The 19,757-nt window shown below is 34.1% G+C and overlaps 1 protein-coding gene across 7 annotated transcripts in view; it reads left to right on the top strand.

Moving 5' to 3' along the window:
• KIF6 (kinesin family member 6) overlaps positions 1–19,757 on the top strand; it is a 159,846-nt gene that overhangs the window by 68,888 nt on the left and 71,201 nt on the right. For 5 of the 7 annotated variants that reach the window (XR_013181445.1, XM_077175809.1, XM_077175808.1 and 2 more), the window contains exon 14: positions 4,630–4,671. The exons of the other annotated variants lie outside the window; for them this stretch is intronic. Coding sequence is in view for 4 of the 5 variants with exons in the window: in XM_077175809.1 (XP_077031924.1) it covers positions 4,630–4,671 (42 nt within the window). In the remaining variant the exon portion in view is untranslated. The remainder of the gene's footprint in view (positions 1–4,629; positions 4,672–19,757) is intronic. 7 annotated transcript variants of the gene reach the window in all.

The following is a 19,757-nucleotide window of genomic DNA, read 5'->3' as shown; positions in this document are numbered from 1 at the left end:
CAAGTGTTACACCATAAAAGGGGATAACTTGCTTTTTAATATCCATCCTCCATCACAGAGAGCTCTAATTTATAAATCCATAACCACATGAGGGAGAAGTGAGCAAAATAGTCTAGCATAGTAGCCATTGTTATTATTGCATGATAATATCTTTCCTGAATCAGAAACAGACGTAACTAGCTATGAATTTAAATTATGTTTCAGATGATCATACCAGAAAACACAAAGATAAGTTATTGGCATAATAACCTGAGCATAACAAATGCTTCAACAATTTTGCTTTTAATATAATCATTTAGTTCATAATCATAAAGTATCCACTGCAGCTTTGTGTTAATAATTCATATCTTCTAGATATATAATTGTAGAACTACATGTAATCCTGCTTAGGAGTTGAGTCAATTGTTAATTAGTAGTTTCAGGATAAATCAGAGAATGAATGAGTCTATCAAAACAAGAAAAAATTCAGACTTCATCAGACAGTAGAGTGATAAATATTGTATTGTATTTTACTTTTATTGCATTATATCACTTCTGTACAGAGAAGTCTTATTTTGGAATCAGTTTCTGATTTCAATGATGGCCGCTTGCCTCTTAGGATAATTCTGTCAGCATAAAAGATGATATATGTATTATATAATTTTTTTACCCTGATAGATTTGTTTTTCTCCTGAAATATAAACAGTTTAGTTACCAGAAAACAGTGTGACTATTGTGACATTTAAAGAATGCAGTGAATCTTAGTAAGAGGTTCAATATGCTGATGTATTTGAGAGTGATTATTTTGCTCTTACGAAAGATTTTGTTAGGATAATGTTTTGACCAGTTTGAGCCCTTTCGTTTTCTTTTCATTGAGAAGTTGTGAAGTTTTTTGAGAGTTTTGTGAAGAGTTTACCTTCTGTGTATCCCATTCATGATTTAAGATCACTTTTGCTTTACACCATGAAAACACCTATATGAAAAAGTATTCTTGCTGAAAGGCTGACTAGCTGGCTTAGAAATGTAAAGTGAGAGATGGTTTCTGTAAACAGATTATGCTTATGAATAGCATGAAAATAGTGATGCTAAGACACATACTGCTCATTTCTGAATGCTAAATATTTCTGTCATGTATTAAGACATTTTAAAATATTTATCTTGTGTATTTATGTAATAATTTGGGGAAAATGCTTCCTTCTCTTGTTGAAAATCTTTCTATTGTCTAAAAACAGAAAGTTCCCTAATGCAAAAGGCTGACTGAGGTTTTCAATCAGTGGTTTTCCATCCTGTGTCTTTCACTTCAGAGAAAAGGCAGGTCTCAAACATTCAGAAAAATTATTTGCTTAGCAAACCCATATGTTTCTTGGAACATTTTCTGTGTCCAGTAGTGCTTTGGGACATCTGGGGGCAGTCTTGGCACTGTGTTCATGACAGATCTTTTGTTAACAAACACATGTAGTCATTTTATTGCTATCTGGCCAATAAAAGAGTTCACTGGTGCATTTAGGTCACTGCTCAGAATTACTGTTGATCTTTCTCATTAGTCAGAAAAGAAAGTATGTTCTACATTTTCTGTTAAAGGTCCAGGAAAAAGTATATGTCCCATTTGCTCTCCAGCTGAACTTCTACCAGCTCCTAGTAACATGTAGTGCATATTTCATTGCTACTGTTAAATCTTTGTAACAGCTATTTAAAACAAGATGTGATGTTTTGCTAATTTCTGAAGCATTAAATATTTTCTATAGTTCAGAGTGATTATAGTGTAGAGTGCATATTGCCATGTTTAAGGACCATGCAGGAAGTGTCAGACTTCACTGCTTGATTTACTTGTTTTAAAAAGTCTTCTAAATAAATTCAGCAAATATTAACAGACAGCAGAAGCTTTTGAACAATTTTACTCAACTTTACTTCTGATAAGCTTAACAAAGTTATTTTCTGGTATTTCAAGTTACCAGATAAAATGTGTATTGCTAGGGCTTCAATTTATGTCATAATTATGAATGGCTGTCAATGGCTATCAATGAGACATGTTTGTAGCATGTAGCTGTGAAAATTTTTTACTCTGTCATGTGCTGTTAGACATTTGGTATCTCTATTGTCTTTTTAAATCACAGTTTTATTCCCTTTTTTAATCTTGTGACATGAACAAAAAGTAAAAATTAAAACTCAAAGTAATTTCTAAAACAGAATTACCCTCCTTAAATATACACTCGCTGCAATAAATACTAAGCAGACTAACTCTCTGAATTTATAGGAAACTCAACTAGCTTCTGGGGCTTGCTCTTTTGTTTGTTTGGGTTTGTTTTTTTTTTTTTTTCAACATTTATTCTTCTATCTTACTGCTTCCAAGAGCTTTATTTTGTTGGAATTTATTGTGAGTCCACTGTGACTTTTGCTTGAGTGAGAACTTTGAACTCACTGAGGTTAGTAAACAGCAAAAAAAGAACTGTGTTAAGAAGTTTAAGACTCCAGAAACATCTCTGTAAGGAGCAACAGATGACTATTCCTTGTGACAAAGAAATATAATTACATGTTATAGGATTTAAAGGGAGCTTCTGCAATTGATATTCAGTGATAAAACCCCACGTGTTACAATTTTCGTCATCTTAACTAAGTGTTTAGAAATATGAACATAGGATTATTTTTATGAGATGAAACCCAGATTTTCCTCTTTGGAGCTTGGTCCCCATTTGCAACTTCAAAGGCAAATTGTGTAACTTGTAAGGATTTAATGAGAGTGAGGAGAAGATCATGGCAGTACTTTCACTAATTTTTCAGAGACACTGAACCTCATTTATATATTGAAAATGTTGTTATGTAAAAAAATTTAATTCTTCCATCAACAGCTTTTTCTTTCTTCACATTTATTTGGTTTTACAAAACATGTCTGTTTTTTCTGAAATTCTCATCATGTTGTTCTTTCCACTTCTCAAGTGGGAATCTCTTCTGATGTAGAACGTATGTTTGGAAGCTTGTTAAAGATGCTTTTGGCAGTTTTTACTGCCTTCCTCTTGAGTCTGTTTAGATGGGGAAACTTTCCAGTATTTTTATACTAGTTTACTGTTCTCTTATCCAGATTAGTCTGCTAAATGTAACCTAGTGCTCCTTGGAAGTTCTCTGCTATTTCAAATCTTTTTGGCTTTCTGTTTCATTAGCTATATTTTGGCTGTCTAAAAATACTATTGGATCCTTCAAACTAGCTCCTTAAAGTTTTTTTGGGTTTTTTTGATGGCTGAAGGTCTTCAACTCTTGATATTTAGGAGGTAAAATATGCTTCTGAAAGTTTTTGCATGTTTGAAGGGTGATCAAATCCTTTATATATTGACTGTCAGGTTTGGCAAATACCTCTGTAAAACTTCTTCCATATTGTTGTTGTTATGAATACCAGTCTTGAGAAGCTACAGTGCCTTTTAACAGAGCCACTACGTGCAAATTATGTATGCATATGGGTAATCAAAATACTACAAAGTTCTTCTATTAGCTTAAGCTCTAGATATTTCTCTACAGATGTTACTAATTCTGCTAAATAATATAATAGTCTAGATTTCTGTCTCTTTTATTTGTGAATTTAACCTAAAAAAACCTTTTTTTCATTCTGTTCCTGGCAGAAAGAGATATTTTCTTGAGACTCTAGTCTCAGCATATTTGAATATAAAACCAGAGTAGGAATTAGTGGAAATAGCCTACAAAATCTCTACCTTTTTTTCCTGATAAGCAGGTTAAGTTTCATAGAAATGTTTCAGGCCAATTTCATGCTTCTGTTCCTGTACAATTTTTTCATTGTAGTTTTCTATGCCTCAGTAATAATTGACTCTTAAGTTTTGGATGCTTTTGTTGAAAAAATCATTGCACAGTTCACTTACCTCTGATGCATCATCTTTTTTTCTCTTACACTTTTAACTCTGAAATACCTATTTAGTAACTATGCCTTTGATTCATTAATTTTCAGCCCTGCTATAAGTTCAGAAGGATACTTTCAAAAGAATAACATTATCTTCACAGGTTATATTTTATGTTTATTATACATTGTACATTTAGGTTAATTTGAGAAAAATTAGACCATTATAGACATCTGTGTGGAAGAAAAGAGTAACCACATAAATGAAAATAAGCTAACAGCTAGTGATGGAGTGATACTTGGTTTTCCATGCTTATACAGTAAGTTTGGTTGATTTTACTTCCAGGTCAGGTAGAATCTCTTACTGATTTTTATTGCAAGGCTGGTCTTACAAATCTTTGACTGAGGTGCTCTGCTGCAACCATCTACCAAGCTATATTGAAAGCAGTCTTTGATCTTTTTGTTCATAGAGTCAGGTACCAACTGGTCTAAGACTTCCTTAAGTTAAGGCAATTTTGTCATTTGAAATGATCACACAGAGTTATACAAAGAGCTAAAGTTGTTCTTTGTAAACCTGTGCATATCAAAGATGCTTCACATGCAGATAATGATGCCATTTTCCTGTAGCAGAAGTTATATGACTGAAGAAATTATTTAACATTTGTAAGCATTTAGCAGTAATTCCAGCTCTTCTTCAAATAACTTTTATCAGACTTGAATGCAGTGAGTGTTGGAGTTGGGCATGATAAAAGTCTGTCTATTTTTGTGTTCTATTAGAGTGTGCTCATGTTTAATTTTCTCTCCCTTAACAGTTTCTTTGTTTTCCATTTTTCCTGGCAATATTCCTCCTAGAGGTGAGTAATTTGGTGATGATTGAGCAAAACATTTGCTGAAAGATTTTGTTGTTTATTTTTTTAATGATTCTATGCTAAATACTCGCACAAATAGCCCTATCAAACTGTGAGCTCCTTCCTGATTTTCAGCATACTTTTACTAAACCCTCTTAAAAATAAAATTGAATTTCATCTTTTACTGCTTTCTAATCATCATTCTAATGTCCAAGAATCTTCTATAACCAGTATTCTTAATCTTTAATGTGTCTTGACTGTAATTATCTCAAGCCTTCTTAGTTTCGTCACCTCACAACCCTTGAACTGCTGCTGCATGTTCATGCTACTTAACTTGCTTACGGTTGCTATCTTAGCTATTGTAATGTTTCTTGTAACCCTGTAATTCCTTAAAATAAAGATCATCTCAGAAACAGCATTTTGAAGTTCAGCTCTAGGCAAAACTAATATAGACATGTAATCTTAAAATCTGGTGCTGTTAATATCAGATGCTGTGTTTGAAGGCTCCTGCAGTTTATTTTATTATGCATATTATTATGCCACTATTGCTTTCTGCTGCCATTTTAGGCTTTCTACTACCTAGACATAAAAGCCTTTGAGAACATCAGTTTATTATGCTGGAAGTCACAATAAACTTTCCCAAAAATCTAAATGGAGATATTAACTTCTTCCTTAATATTTGTTATGTATTTTAAGCACAAGTCTTATGAGGAACAGCTGAGGGATCTGAGGTTGTTTAGCCTGGAGAAAAGGAGGTTCAGGGTGGACCTTATTGCTCTCTACGACTACTTGAAAAGAGACTGCAATGAGGAGGGGGTCAACCTCTTCTCCCAGGTAAAAAGTGACAGGATAAGAGGAAATGGCCTCAATGTTGTGCCAGGAGAGGTTTAGATTGGATATTAGGAAGAAATTTTACTCATAAAGGGTTGTCAAGCATAGGAGCAGGCTGGCGAGAGGAGTGGTGGAGTCACCATCCCTGGAAGTGTTAAAAAAAAGTGTGGATACAGCAGTTGGATATGGTTTAGGGGTGAATATGGTGGTGGTGCTGGGTTGACTGTTGGACTCGGAGATCTTGATCTTGGGCTTAGGTGACCTCAGAGATCTTTTCCAACATTTAGAATTCTATGTATCTGTGATTTACACTCTATTTTAGGAAGACACTGGAAGGTTTTTTTCTTAGTCCTCAAAATAAATCAAACCAGTTTCTCCATATGTATGTCTCAATGATATAGGTAATACAAAGAGGGCATGTTCCTGTGTCACTGCCAAAATACACAGCTGCACCACCTCCTGGGCATAAAAGTGCTGGAAATACCTGCATCTCTTCCAAGGCCAGATAATTCACTGGAAGGGTAAAAACCCAGCATAAACTGCTGATTGATAAATTGTTGTTCAGTTTGGTTTCTTTCTTGAGATCTGTTACTTAGTGTTTAGATTAAGTGCAAAAGCACAAGATTTATTATTTCTTCCTGTTTTAACTTGCTATTATAATTCTGTATATGTATGTAACCTATTCTCTTCTGGTTTCTGATGTGTCATATGCATATTTAAAATGATAAGTATTTAGACATTTATAGCTCAGCCTTTTACATGTTTGTTTTCTGAGCACAACAACTTGGCCTGGTGATCAAAACATCCGCATGGCTGAATGAGAATAACTTAGGGTAAATAATCTCCAGCTCTTGTGGGGAATCCCGAGTTTGGGCACATAGCCTGCAAAGCTAAGTTAGTGAGAAAAAGGAGAAGTACTTAGAAAGATAGGTCTAAGGCAGTCATGAGGTTCATTGTATCTATGCATGACCAAGCAGGATTTATAGTTAGGGCATCTGTAAACAACTAATGGTGTTGATCTCTGTAGGCGTGTTGTTAGTTCCCTATGATGTCAGTTGGACCTAATCATATATCAAACACTCATGTAATGTTTCGACTCTCTGTGAATTAGAACTTTAATCTATTTATCCTTACTGTTTGAAGAAGCAAGACTAAGTCCAGAGAATTTCTTTCCCATGTCTAACTTCCCTTGTAAATTGTTGCAGGTTGCTATCATGTGTTGCTCTTAGGTATAACTTTGAGTGATTTAATGGTAAATAAAACTGGATATAAAAATAAAGGTATTTTTCAAAGATAAAAAAAGATTGCCTGGAATAGTTATATTTTGGAATGTGGCCTGTTTGATTTTGATTTTAAAATTTTGACAAATGCTTCTTTGAGATTGGGATATTAACATATCCACTTCAATCCACAAAATTATTATGCAGCATCATGGGAAAATGGGAAGAGCTACTCAGAATGAACATCACCATTCTTGAAGAGAAAGTTTACTTGAGATTTGTAATACAACTTTGAGGTATTTTAGACTCAAATAAATAGGCATGTTTTAATCTCTGACTGACAAGCCCTAAATGAATAGAGTGTTTTCCAAATAAATGATTTTGCTACAACCTTCCATGCGTTTGCTGCCCTAGGTTTGATTCCTGCAGTGTACTCTGCCTAGAGCTACAGATTTAAACTGGTTTGAAATTTAATATGGTACAAAAAGTATCTGCTTGTCTGTTAAACAGAAATGATCTCTGCACACATGTAATGGCACAGCTCTACAATATTTCTCGAATTAAGCCTTTGGCCTAGACATGTCAGTCATTTGGGACCTGCCTTTTTAAGAAACCCTGCTAGAAGTTGCCTCTATTACAAAAGGGAAGATCTGTGGTCCGGCTATTGTTTCAAAAATGTCTTCACTGTTGGCATTCTCATGAGGTGCTCCAGAGTTTTCTTGTTTTGCACACTTAAAAGTCTGATTTTCTCCAGATTTTTAAAAAGAAGGAATAGATTGAAAGGTGCCAACCATGAGAGATGTACGTTTTTATATTCCTATGGCTGAACTTGTTAACTGTAGCTCTTAATATTAAATCATTGAATTTATATTTAGGGGAAGAAAGCTTGGGTAAATTGAGTCATGTCTTGAACTTTTTCAGTAAAATAACTTTAATGCTGGGTTGAAAAATTCTATTATAATGTCTAAAACAGTGGAGAGGGACTCCAAAAAAAGGAAAAAATTGAAAAGATGATTGGTCTTTTATTCTGTCTTACACTCTCCTCCTGGACTTTTTTTATTCAAATGTCAGGAATCTTTTTGATCTGTTTAATGGAATAAATTAAGAGACCATGTGCTGGTTACAAATAGCAAATGTGTTTCTGAATACTACTTTTGTCTTTCTTGTGAAAATACTGTGGCTGCCAGGAAACTGTAGTAGGAGTAGACAGTGGAAGCAATTGATACTACAATAACTATTGTACCTCACACTTGACAGTCTGAACTCTGGGAGGGGAAAATTTATTTGGAAGGGGTAAAAAGGAATGGGCAGGTACGGATTGGAGTTCTCTTTTGTAAATAAGGTAGAAAGGAGCAAAAATATATGTGGCTTAGGATGTGTTCCTAATGAAGCTGTGAATAAGATCAGAAATGAGAGAGACTTGAATATTCAAGGGAAGGAAGAGCTAAGTTACTAGGAAATGAAAAGTGAACCCAAGAGAGTTATTGAATGGGAAATGGGCAGAAAGACAAGACAGTAATACATGTTTTGAAATTCATGTGCATTAAAATGGAAACAATAGTTGTGAAGTGGCTGCTTGTCATCCTTAATTTACCTGTTGCACCCAAGAACTGAAAGCTCAAAGACAGAGGCCTCAGAGGAGTCACATTTTAGATTTAATAGAGCTTCCTTAAATTACTAGTGCTGTAGGAAGAAGTACAGTTTTTAAAGTGAAGCATATATAATTGTGATCCCTTTGGTAAATTTGTTAGTCTTTAAGATGAAGAAGATTGGTCTGGAGTTAAAGCAACCAGATTAACAGCAGATTTTTTTTTCTTTATTGATACTTTTAAACACTTGGTTTGGAAAAACTGTGTTGTTACAGTCAAAGACCTAATTTTGTCATAATAGACATTATGCAGGGCAAGATCTGGTAAAACACCTGTTAACAAAGTCCAAAAAAATATGATTGACAGCCTGTTCAGCTCATCTGATGAGCATCATGTATTTCATGATTTCCTGTTGCAGCAGCCCAAGTGTTTGTTATAGAGGCTTTCTCATTAAAATGTCCTTTTTATCTGCCTCTGAATGAGGCATTAAGAGTGTCAATGCCAAGAATAACAATGACTATGTTATGTCATGTTCCAATGAATAGTTTCTCTGCAGGCTTTTCATAAGTGACTCTTTACAGTGCATTTGCATGTGAGGCTGTACAGAGAGAGGAGAGGAAAAATAGCAAAATGGAAAAAATGCAATACTATCAGGTCATGCATGGATGAAGTAGTCAGTGTGTTTTTTGTTTGGAACCTGTTTGATACTATTTTTCCAGAGAAATGTAAAAATGAATCTATTATTACTGGACTGTAATGCTTTGAGTGGTTAAATATGTACTAGTGGTGTACAGTTCTGGGGCTAAATTGAGGTTTTGTGTGGCTGAATGGAATGCCCAGCTTGGTTGGATTGAAAAATGTCATAAGACTTTTTTTCCCCAAACATTTCTGCCAAGTGCGTACAGGAAGTGGCTTTGGCAGTTGTATCCAAACAAGTAACTTCATTTCCTGGAATCTGCTTTTTGCAAAATGTGGACTTTAGGAAAGAAAGTGTAAAGAGGGATGTTAAGTGGTAGAGGAAAGATCACCCTTAAAAGCCTCTGAGAAGAAGGTACAAATTATCAAACTCCATTTTTTCTAGGTATAGTCACAACAGTGTTATATAATTTCTTTTTTTGAAATTGATAGTTTATTTATATAGTAAAAATAATATTAAAAATCTATTGACCATAACTGCACATAATTATGAAACCATTATATTTATTATGGTCCGTTTAACCATGGTCTATTTTATGTCTGTTTGGTGTTTACTAGCAAGGCAGCTACAAAGTAGTTGAAATAGAAGAGAATGTGTTGTATGACCACTCTTATTAAAAGGACCTGTGAGCAACCTGAGATTTTGTAAAACTTCTGCTTATTGTCATTAAAAAAAAAAACTAAAAAGAGAACAGATGTTGCAGGTATAGTTCTCAGTTATAAAGAACACACGAGATTATGTAATATTAAACATATTCTGCTAAAAATATGAACATGTTATCTGACTGGTTGGGTGCTTTTTTGCATGCTATTGTGAGTTCATCTTTTTCTAGTCTAACTTGCTGGATTTGAACTACAGTTTTTTTCCTCTGTTTTGTCTCAGGGTGTTTATTTGTTTTGTTGTTTTGGGGTGGGTTTTTTTTGGTTGGTTGGTTGAGGCATTTTGTTTTGTTTTTTTGGGTTTTTGGGGTTTTTTTGTGTTTTGGGGTTTTGGGTTTTTTTGCCAACTCTCTTAAAGTTACTAACCTTAATATTTCAATAATAGTGCCTGCATTCTAATGTACTGCTGGGTATCTGCCAATAATATAAACACAGATTTCATCATCCTAAACCCTTAATCTCAGGGTCAAATCATTGATATTTTTCAGATGCTTGAAAAGCGGTAATCAGAAGCTGTTTTGCATCAAATAATTTTTAAGGGTTGTTGCTAATGAGGGGCTATTTCAGAGTTACTAAGAGGGAAAAAGTACCTTGAGAAATGTAGTAGCAATGAGTTATACTGTGATGCGTCAGATAAGAACCTTGGACAAAATTTTAAAATTTCCATTTTCTTATAAATAATATTACAAAATCCTATACTCCAGACAGCAAAGTAAATACTTAAAAAAAATCTTAATTTCAGAAAAACAGCTTCAAGTTTCACAGCTAATCAAGAAATCAGAATATATAGCTTTAGTAATAGATGTAGTTACTTACTACAAAATGACAATATAAAAAACCAACTTTCTATAACTATTGTTCTATGTAGTCTTTATCCAGTCATTAAAGATTCTGCTAGTGGATGAAGAGACAGGAAAAAATGCTTTGGAAGCAATTCAGAACAATAATTAAAACATAAGTAAAGATAAGCAAACAAGTAAACCTTTCCCGAGTGGCACAAGCTGTTCTTGCTATGTCATAAACAGCACCTGCTGTACATTTTGGGCAAGTGAAAGCTTTACCTTTCCCTTTTCATATTTAGTTCTTTTTATATTTTATTCTTCATGCAATCATCTATTTTTTTTGCTTTTAAAAGTTCACTTTTTATTGCTTAAGCAGACAAGCTTCAGACAGTTGTTGTTAGCAGTTGTGCCCTTTGACTACTTGTGCCACTCTTTTTATTACAAAAGAAATTAAATTTATTTGTAAGAATAATGTACAAGCTCCTGTTAACATTTGCCTTTGCATGTTTCTGATTTTTCACTGAATGCTTGTGATAAAGTGGATTGTCTAACAGAGGTTGTTAGCTGGCTTATTCTTGTTGTTTGTCATAAAACAACTCAGCTTTCCACTGCATTATAGAGGCAATACATTGCATTGAATAAGATCCTAGACTGAGATGCAGGCCATCTGGTTTTTATTTCAATCCTTATTATTTACTAAGTTTGTGAACTTGCACAAGTGACCTCATCTCTCTGAATCACTTTTTTCAACTGTGAAATACATTAAGAGTGGCTTATCTTCCTTGATCACTTTGAGATTTCATGTTCAAAGGCCATGTGTAAGAGCAAAACCTTGTTTTTCTAACATTGAGGAGCAGTTGCAATGATTTGTGAAAATAAGACAGTGAATTAGATGCAGAAACCAACATGAAATCTTGGAAGTCTTGACTCTTCATTTTTAGTCAGCATAACTATCCAATTTGTTTGGGAAGCTTTGCTGAAACTCTAGACTATGCTGGCTACTGAAAATTCCATACAAGCATGGGCAAACGTATGGTATCTTTGATATTTATTATAAATTCTGAGAGTAAGCTACTTGCAAAGCTGTCTCTACTTGCTCAGTAAAAGAGAGAAACGCACTCAGAGTGGGCTAAAAAAGTTGTGTTAAAATTATTGAATATTTTTATTATTAATTTTTTCTTCTGCAATACCTCCCCACTTTGATCAGCACTTCTTATTTATGCCATTTACATCCAGCTATAATTCTGGGGAGAAATAATTCTAAATATTTCAGAAATTTCCTTTAATCTTTAAGTGTACAGAGAGAGACTGACATCAGTTTGAATAATGACCAGTGGTTGGAAACAGAAGAATGTCTTAGCTTTGTATCAGAACCATTAAAAAAACCTTGAATTAGGGAATACTAGAAGAAAAGGAGTTCTGGGAATATATCCTTTGGATTTTCAGCAGGTTTATTTAATTAACTAAAGCCTGATACAAGAGCTCATGGCTCTGATACAGCACATTTAATGTTGTAGTAAGGTTGAATGACAAGGAATGTCCATAATTCATTGTCCCCTTTTGATGTTCAGGAAAACAAGCAGTTTAAAGCCATCAAATAAACATAGTGTACTTGGCTTTCAGGAAGAATTATGCTATTTTTCTTGTGATAGTCACTTATTTCAACAGATTTTCAAGGGGCAAAGCTGCTTTTAATTCTATGTCCTGACATAAGCAGATTTAGAGCTACAGAGGTTATTGGTTCAAAAATTGCCTTTTGATCCTTTGTTGCAAGTTAATTATATAGTTCACTTGGTTACAAATTTTGGTTAAAAAGGAATTGAAAGAAGTTTCTTTTCACAGTGGAAATCATGCCAATATGAAATGGAATTTGATTCAAATACTTTATATTACATTATTGGGTTTTTCATTTAGTTTTGTTTTTTTGGTAAGAGAAGTTCCCTCAAATAGCTTCCAAGACCATTGAATTTTCACCAGAAAAACTCTGTGGTATCATGAGCCAGAGAGACAATAGGGTATTCTTGCCTCTGTGACCAATCAATTTTGCCTTTAATATCTCTGGTACAAGAATGTCATCACTTTTGATTAAAATGAGAGTTTTTTGAATCACAGAAATAAAAGTCAATAATTATAATTCAGAAGAACCCAGATTAGTTTATTTTTAGTTATGATTCTTCTCAATTTTAATACAATAGACATGTTAGGCATCGTAACAAAGTTTTACTTTTCTCTATTTATTTACTGTGGAGTCTATAGGCAGAATAAATAAAGCTGAGAATAAATTAGTGCGAGCAGTTCTCTGAAGAGAACATATTTAGGTTATGTCAAAAGTTATTGTGCAATTGTATATGTGTTGTATAAAAGAAAAATAATTTGTATTTTGAATAATGAAGACGTCCTTCTAGTTTTGGGGGGTTGGGGAGGGCAGTTTCACATGTTTATTCTCAGGAGCAAGAAAGGCACTATGTCTCTGCTTATCCATATGTTTATTGTGTACATATGTTGGCTGTCTCTTCAATTGCCATGAATGTACTTGGGGGAAAAATATCTGCACCTGTTTGTTTGCAGGATCAGGAGTTTAGCTTCTAAATTAATTCGCTTTCCATTATCACTGTTGAGGATGGAAAAAATGTGTAATCATGTAGTGCAAATATACATCTAATAGTAAGGGATTTGGAATCACTGTAATTTTTCAAAGGCTCATGGAATATATATATTTCTATAAATAGGAACCCACCAATGAGACAAAAAGTGGTCAAGAAATTGCTTAAGATGCATGAAGAGATTTCTGAAAGACAAATATTTTGTGAATTATTATAAGCAAGTAAATGTTGCAAAATTGTAGGTTTATTTTACCACACTCCAGTATCACATCTGACTTTTATATCATGGGGAATGGTTGCTGTACATAGAGACAAGGAATTATTATTTTGGTGAATGTGGTTATTTGTTGTTATGGGAGCAGGACTTATTTTAATGGGATAGGCCACACTAACCCACAACTACAGGGAAAAGGCAGTTCCTGCCTTTAGGGACAATTTAAGATGGAAGCTTCATCCAAAATTTGAATTTACTTTAGCATGATGAGGTTTCAGGGATTGAATTTGGAGTTAATATGTGCACTTCTGCTTCAAAACTATATTTGTAAACCCTGACCCAGTTATTTCTGATGTTTACTCTGAAGACAAAAAATAACATGAATAGCACAGATCTTTTGGTTAACTTAGTGGCAATTTTGAGGTATTAGCTATCTCTGGTTATTCATTCTCCCTTTGTTATGATATAAATTCATTCTCTGCAGCAGACCTGCCCTTGATGAAGCTATCTTAATCCCTTCAGTGACCCAATATGGTGGGATTTTACCTTGAAAGTATGCGAGAGTAGGAATTAATTGTCCAGTAATTTTACAGCGCTCATAGTTTTATGACTTTAAGTTCAAAACAGAAGTTTCTTTTCATAAAGTAATAGTTCTTTATTAAAATGTATTAAGATATATTTAACAAAAAAAAAATCTGACTCCAACTTTTTACAGCAGCAATAGCATAAATATCGTACATGGCCAGCGTGATCTCCCTTACTGTAGCAAGCCTGAGACTGTCGGGGGAGAACTCATTTTTAATGAATATGTTCTTCCTCCATTTTCCTTTTGTATTACTTCTTGGTTCTGGGAACAGTACTGTGGTTAGACATAAAAGGTGTTCTTCATTCATCACCCTAGAGTGCATGTACCATGCTCCAAAGATAAATGTGCAAAGAGAAAAAGGTCCAGGTGAAGCCCTGGATTGACAGGAAGAGGCTTTGAGATCTGGCTGCATAGGGCTAGACATACGATGTAGTAAAGAATAATCCTTTTTTAGCCATTTGAAGATTGCAGAACTGGCAGTGGGGAACTCTCACATTCAGTCTTATTAATTCAAAACCTAGGGATATTTATATATTTGAATGGCTATTTTGACAATAACGGTGGACGTTAAGGATTGTATTTCAGGTGATAATGATAGTACTAGATGGAGAATTTAATGTTCCTGATTTTAATTAAACTTTCAATTTAAAATATAGACATTTTAAGCATTGCTCCTAGGTCAGATGGGTTATTAGAATCCTATGGGTTGTGTTTTTCAAATGTTTCTCAGTCTTCTATGAGGAGTGCCTGTGCCAAGAGGAATAAACAGGGATATTTGCTTGAATTCCAGAAATATTTCTGTAGTATTAATGAAATTTCTCAATCGTTTTTTTATTCCTTCAAGCCATCTAAACTAAAGACACTTATTACCACTTACTAATTTTAGTCTTGATATAAAAAGTGAGGTTATTGCTTTTATCATTTTGTCATACGTGAGAAGTCCCAGATTTACCACATGCAAGGTTTTAGAGGCTTTTAGCTGATACATAGGATTGGGTAGTGCAATACCAACTTTCACTGACCCTGATAACACTTTGGCCAACTTCCTTCCATCTTCCTTCACTCAAATGTGTCCTTAGGTGGTGTTTCTTTAGAACTGCACTCAAATAGCAAGTTACACATTTTGAGTATTCACTTAAGTATATATCCCCTCTAAGGAAAAATACATCCACATACTTAACCTTCTGCAGTTGCTCTGTGGTTTTATAATGACCATTTTTAACGTCCTTTCTGGTGAAATTGCCAGAGCAGAAGTACTGTCATACCTAAAGTAACTGAAGAGGGATGCCAGTGGATGCAATCAGAGGATAGGAGCTCTGTTGTCACATTAGGAACTTAGAAGCATGAAAGCAGATATTCAGTTGCAATAATTAATGACTTATTGATTTATAACCAGAAAAAAGGGTCACCTCACAAGGGCCTAACTGTCCAGCTGAGTTTGTCAGTTATATGTTTGTTGATAAAAGCAGTGTTTCTGTTCAGTATACATGAATTTTTCTCCGCAATGGTTGATATATTAGTAGAGTGTGAATGCATTTTTATTTAAATGAAACTTTTCAAAGTCATCTGTAAGCTACTAAGTGAAGAAAATCATAGATTTATCTTAGAATGTCTTAAGCTTGGGCTGTATTAGAAGAATAACAAAAGAAACATTTGAATGGAGTTTGTCTCTGCCTTCATACAGAGTTTTCCACTGGTCTCTGGGACCTGGGTAACAGAAGGCTGGTGGTGATAGTAATGACTAAAGTGAAGAAGGCATTCAGAAGCCCTGCCTTTTCCATGTCCTTAGTTACTAGGTCCCCCACCTCATTCTGCAGGGGACCCACGTTTTCCCTGGCCTTCTTTTGTCACCTGTATATGTATAGAAACTCTCCTTGTTGTCTTTAAATATTTCTTTACATATTGCACTTTGTGTAGCCCAGTACAAGAAAGGAACAGTTAAACAGCATAACATCAGTACATATAAGGTGATAAGGTAATGCTAGGTCACAGATTGGACTTGCTGATCTCAAAGGTGATCTCTTTTCCAACCTAGTTGATTCTGTGATTCTACATACTTACTGTACAGCTCACATAAAATCAACATGAATATCCAGTGGCACTGGAAACAGCCAATGGTTTCAGTCTTGGCAGACAAAATATTTTTGATAAAAACAAAGGGAAGATACCTCATTCTTTTACTTTTCTCTACAGAATGAATGTATTAGGGATGGAAATTGAACCTTCCTTTTAACAGTTTTCAGTTTCATTTCAAAATGTATTGCTATAGATGTAATTTGATATCCAAAAAATTTGATCAGCTGTTCATATATATTTTTGTAACAAGGACAGCTACTGCTTTTCCATTTTGATTAATTCACCAATACTTGCATAGAGGCGGGATTTCTCTTTTTGCAAATGACCACTAATGACTATAACTCAAACCCATGTGAACTTCAGTAAATTTAGTATTATATATTAAGAATGTTCAAGTTAATATTTTTATTCCTGCTCATGGAATCTGAAGGTTTTATTCTTAGAATATTGAAAGGGAATACTACTGATGTGTTGCATAATTTTGTTCATAAAAATATGATGTGCATGCTATTTGTCATAATTATCAGAAAAAAATTGATTTAAACTCTGAGCTATTTGTTTTACTTTATCTCATTTTTAGTGAGTAGTAGGATTTTAGTAAAGCTAACTGAAATATAGCTCTAATTTGCAGTTTTAATAAATTGTTTTGATGGATGCCTCTGCTCAAAATGTTTTATTAAAAATGCAAATTACAGCTTTACTTAAACCTGCTCAGCCTTCTAGACTGTGTTATCACTAATTTAGACAGCAAGTACACTTACTTCATGGGATTTGCAAAACTGATTTTAAAAAAGAATGTACATGGCCTTCAGAATAGTTTTTTTTTCTCTACAGTCTACAAAGATTTAATATTTCCTTTACAATTCAATCCTTCAAGATAGATTTTTTTTTTCCCCATCCAAAATGAAATGCAGTCAAAAGAGTTCTTAAAAGCCGTAAAAACAGCTGAGGAAAGTCTAAAATAATTAGAAATTTTACCTAAAGATAGCTGAGAGTTTTGTAAAAAACAGTATGATAAAATTTGGAAAGCAGAAGTGAAAGTTCAGGAGAAAAATTAGCCAGTTGGATTTTTCAAGCCCCATTGCTATCTCCTCCTTTTCTGCTTTGTCTGCTCTTTCAAAACCACTATAGATGAAAAAATTGAATAGATGAATGTGGCTGAACTGGAAATAACTGCTCTCTTGCTACATTCACTAATCTTTACTTTGTGTTACTAAAATGCACTCTTTGTGTAACACAAGAGGCACAACATCCTTAATTCCAAAGCAAATTCAACACCTTTTGTCAGGTTAGGTGTTTAGGAACATGCAAGTTACACAATTGTTCTCTAAATGTCTGCTGATTTATGGGCACAGGACTCCCATTTTAACTCTGCTGGACTTCTGGAGCTTGTCATATGCCTAGAAGACCTCAGTTGTGAGATTAGTTGAAACTACTGAAGGCTCTATTTTGTGTGTATATTTAAAGTACAGTTAATATGCATTAATGTAGCAGTTACATGATTCCCTCAAAGAGGGATAAAATGCTTTTTCAGTAGGTGAGTGCTTGAAATTTATTGTGGTCACTTCTGAGGTATAACATGCCTAATTTTCTATTGTCATGCTATTGTTTTTTCAAGTCTGGACATTGGTACATGGCTTCTGTGCTCATTCTCAGAGATTAACCCCAATAAAGCTTCGAGAGGGCAATATTCAAATTTCTTTTGTTTTACAGATCAATTTTATTCATTTCTTATTGGCTGATGTTCAGCTTCCAAAAGATCTAAGTGATGGAAGTAATAAATCTGTGTTCATCTTGAATATAAACTGATAGTAAATTTTAAAATTAGTTAATTTAGATTGCTTCCTGGCAAAAATAAAAATCTTACCAGGAAGTTTATCTCATGGTTTCTTCTCTGAGCTCTCTACCTCAGCATATCCCATTCAGTGCTGGTGTTTCTGATGGGAGAGGAAAAAAAATAATTTCTCATGAAGTTGCCCCTGCATTCCTGTAGTTTATAGCATGAAATAGTAAAAGAAAAAGATAGCCCCAAGATGGTACCCACTACAAAGGATGTTTTTCTTTTCTACCTAAGATGTAGTATATAGAAGCTTCTACTTCAGAAAACCTCAGTATCTTAATAAAGAAAAAGCTAAAATGTAATATGAAATTAAAAGTACAGTAAGTTTCAAAAACCAGATTGATGTTTATAACAAGTTCTTTTCCCTCTCCTAAAGTGTTCTGAAAATGAAATATGCCTCTTTTGTGGTTTATGGTGTTACTGGCAAGCCTGGTGGTAGAAGTTATGCTCCAGACACCAAAAATACATGCAGTTGTCTACAGATGTCCCTAACAAAAAAACTTCACTTGCATTTGATCCAAGCTGTCATGACTCCACTGATGTAGGTTGTCATTTGGTAGAGCTCTTAAAATATTCTTATCCACAGCTCAGAGTAATTCTTCTAAAATTGAGAAAGATATATTGAAAAGGAGAATATACATAACATGTCTATCACTCAAAACAGCATAAAACACCTAAATTGAGAAAATGTTGAGACTATTCTATTTTTTTGTAAATATGTTGGTTTGGTTGAAAAAAGCAGAGAAGTTTCTGAGCCTAGAAGCCCTTTTTCGGGTCTAAAACAGAAGTGGCAAATATTGCTGCTACAGCATGTCAAGTACATGAAGCATGTAAAAACTGATTTAATTTGCTATTACTCAATCTTATTTGAAATCCTCTTCTTAAGTTCAGTGGTCTAAATTTGATTTTAAATCAAATCTAATTTGAGTTGACACAAGTGCATAAATATAGGCCCTTTCTTGTATTTAGTAAAATTTTTACAACTGCATCAACAATTGAAGGGAAGAGATTTAGGTTCCTAAAAACAAGGGAAATGCAGTTTCTTTGTAGTATCTGGTGTTTGATGTAAACGCCACAATGCAGTATGACATATATATCCTGTTTTATGAGAAGTTACCTGAAATGTGTGAGTCTGTCGTATGCAGAAATGAATCTTATTTATTTAGAAGTGGTAGCACCATTGGGTGGGTCTCCTAAAGTTCTTGTGGGTTTGACTTCATATTTTCCTTCGTATCCACCCACTGAGATTCTGCCAAGCCTACCATGCTTCATTTCATGCTTTCCCTTTGTACCTACTAATTAAGGACTTTCAATGTGTGTGTGTATTATACAATCAAATATGATCTCACAGGCAGCTTTAAAGAAGTAAACTATTGCAAAAGAAGATGATTTTTTTTCTTTTGAAGTAGGGTGTCATACATGAAATGCAAAATATTTCTCCAATAATATTTGTGTCAGAACACTACTAATTTATTCCCCACTGCTGAAATATGTAAACATTTTGTTTCTGCCAAATAGCCTTAAACTGCTTTCTCGTTTCTATGCTCCAACTTTGGCATTGATAACACTGGCGCCCACTGGCTTTTTAAAGAGAATATACTAACATAACTAGGCAACAGAAAAGTAGACATGCTGCAAATCATCAGTTCTAGTACAGATATTCTAGACCATCTTGATTCCATGCCATGTAATCAGAGAAATGGTACTAAAAATTATATCTGAGAAATATAACAAATTATATCTGAGAAATCCGTAAGAAACAAAAAACATAATCAGACCAAAATGATCCTGAGTCTGACATCTAGGAAAATATATGCTCTATCAGGTACAAGTCATTACCATATTTAGTTGCTATTAACAGTTTCCTTTTATCCTGCAATTCTCTCTAAAATTGTGCTTTGCAACATTTGACAGGGAGGCAAACTGGTATACTAATTTTCCAGAAGAGGAAAATGAGGGAGCAATATTTCAATAGTTTCAATCTTTACACATAGA

Source organism: Agelaius phoeniceus, chromosome 3, assembly GCF_051311805.1.
Source record: "Agelaius phoeniceus isolate bAgePho1 chromosome 3, bAgePho1.hap1, whole genome shotgun sequence".
Taxonomy (NCBI): domain Eukaryota; kingdom Metazoa; phylum Chordata; class Aves; order Passeriformes; family Icteridae; genus Agelaius; species Agelaius phoeniceus.
Note: the sequence above shows the minus strand (reverse complement) of the source record. Positions and strands in the feature narration are given on the sequence as shown.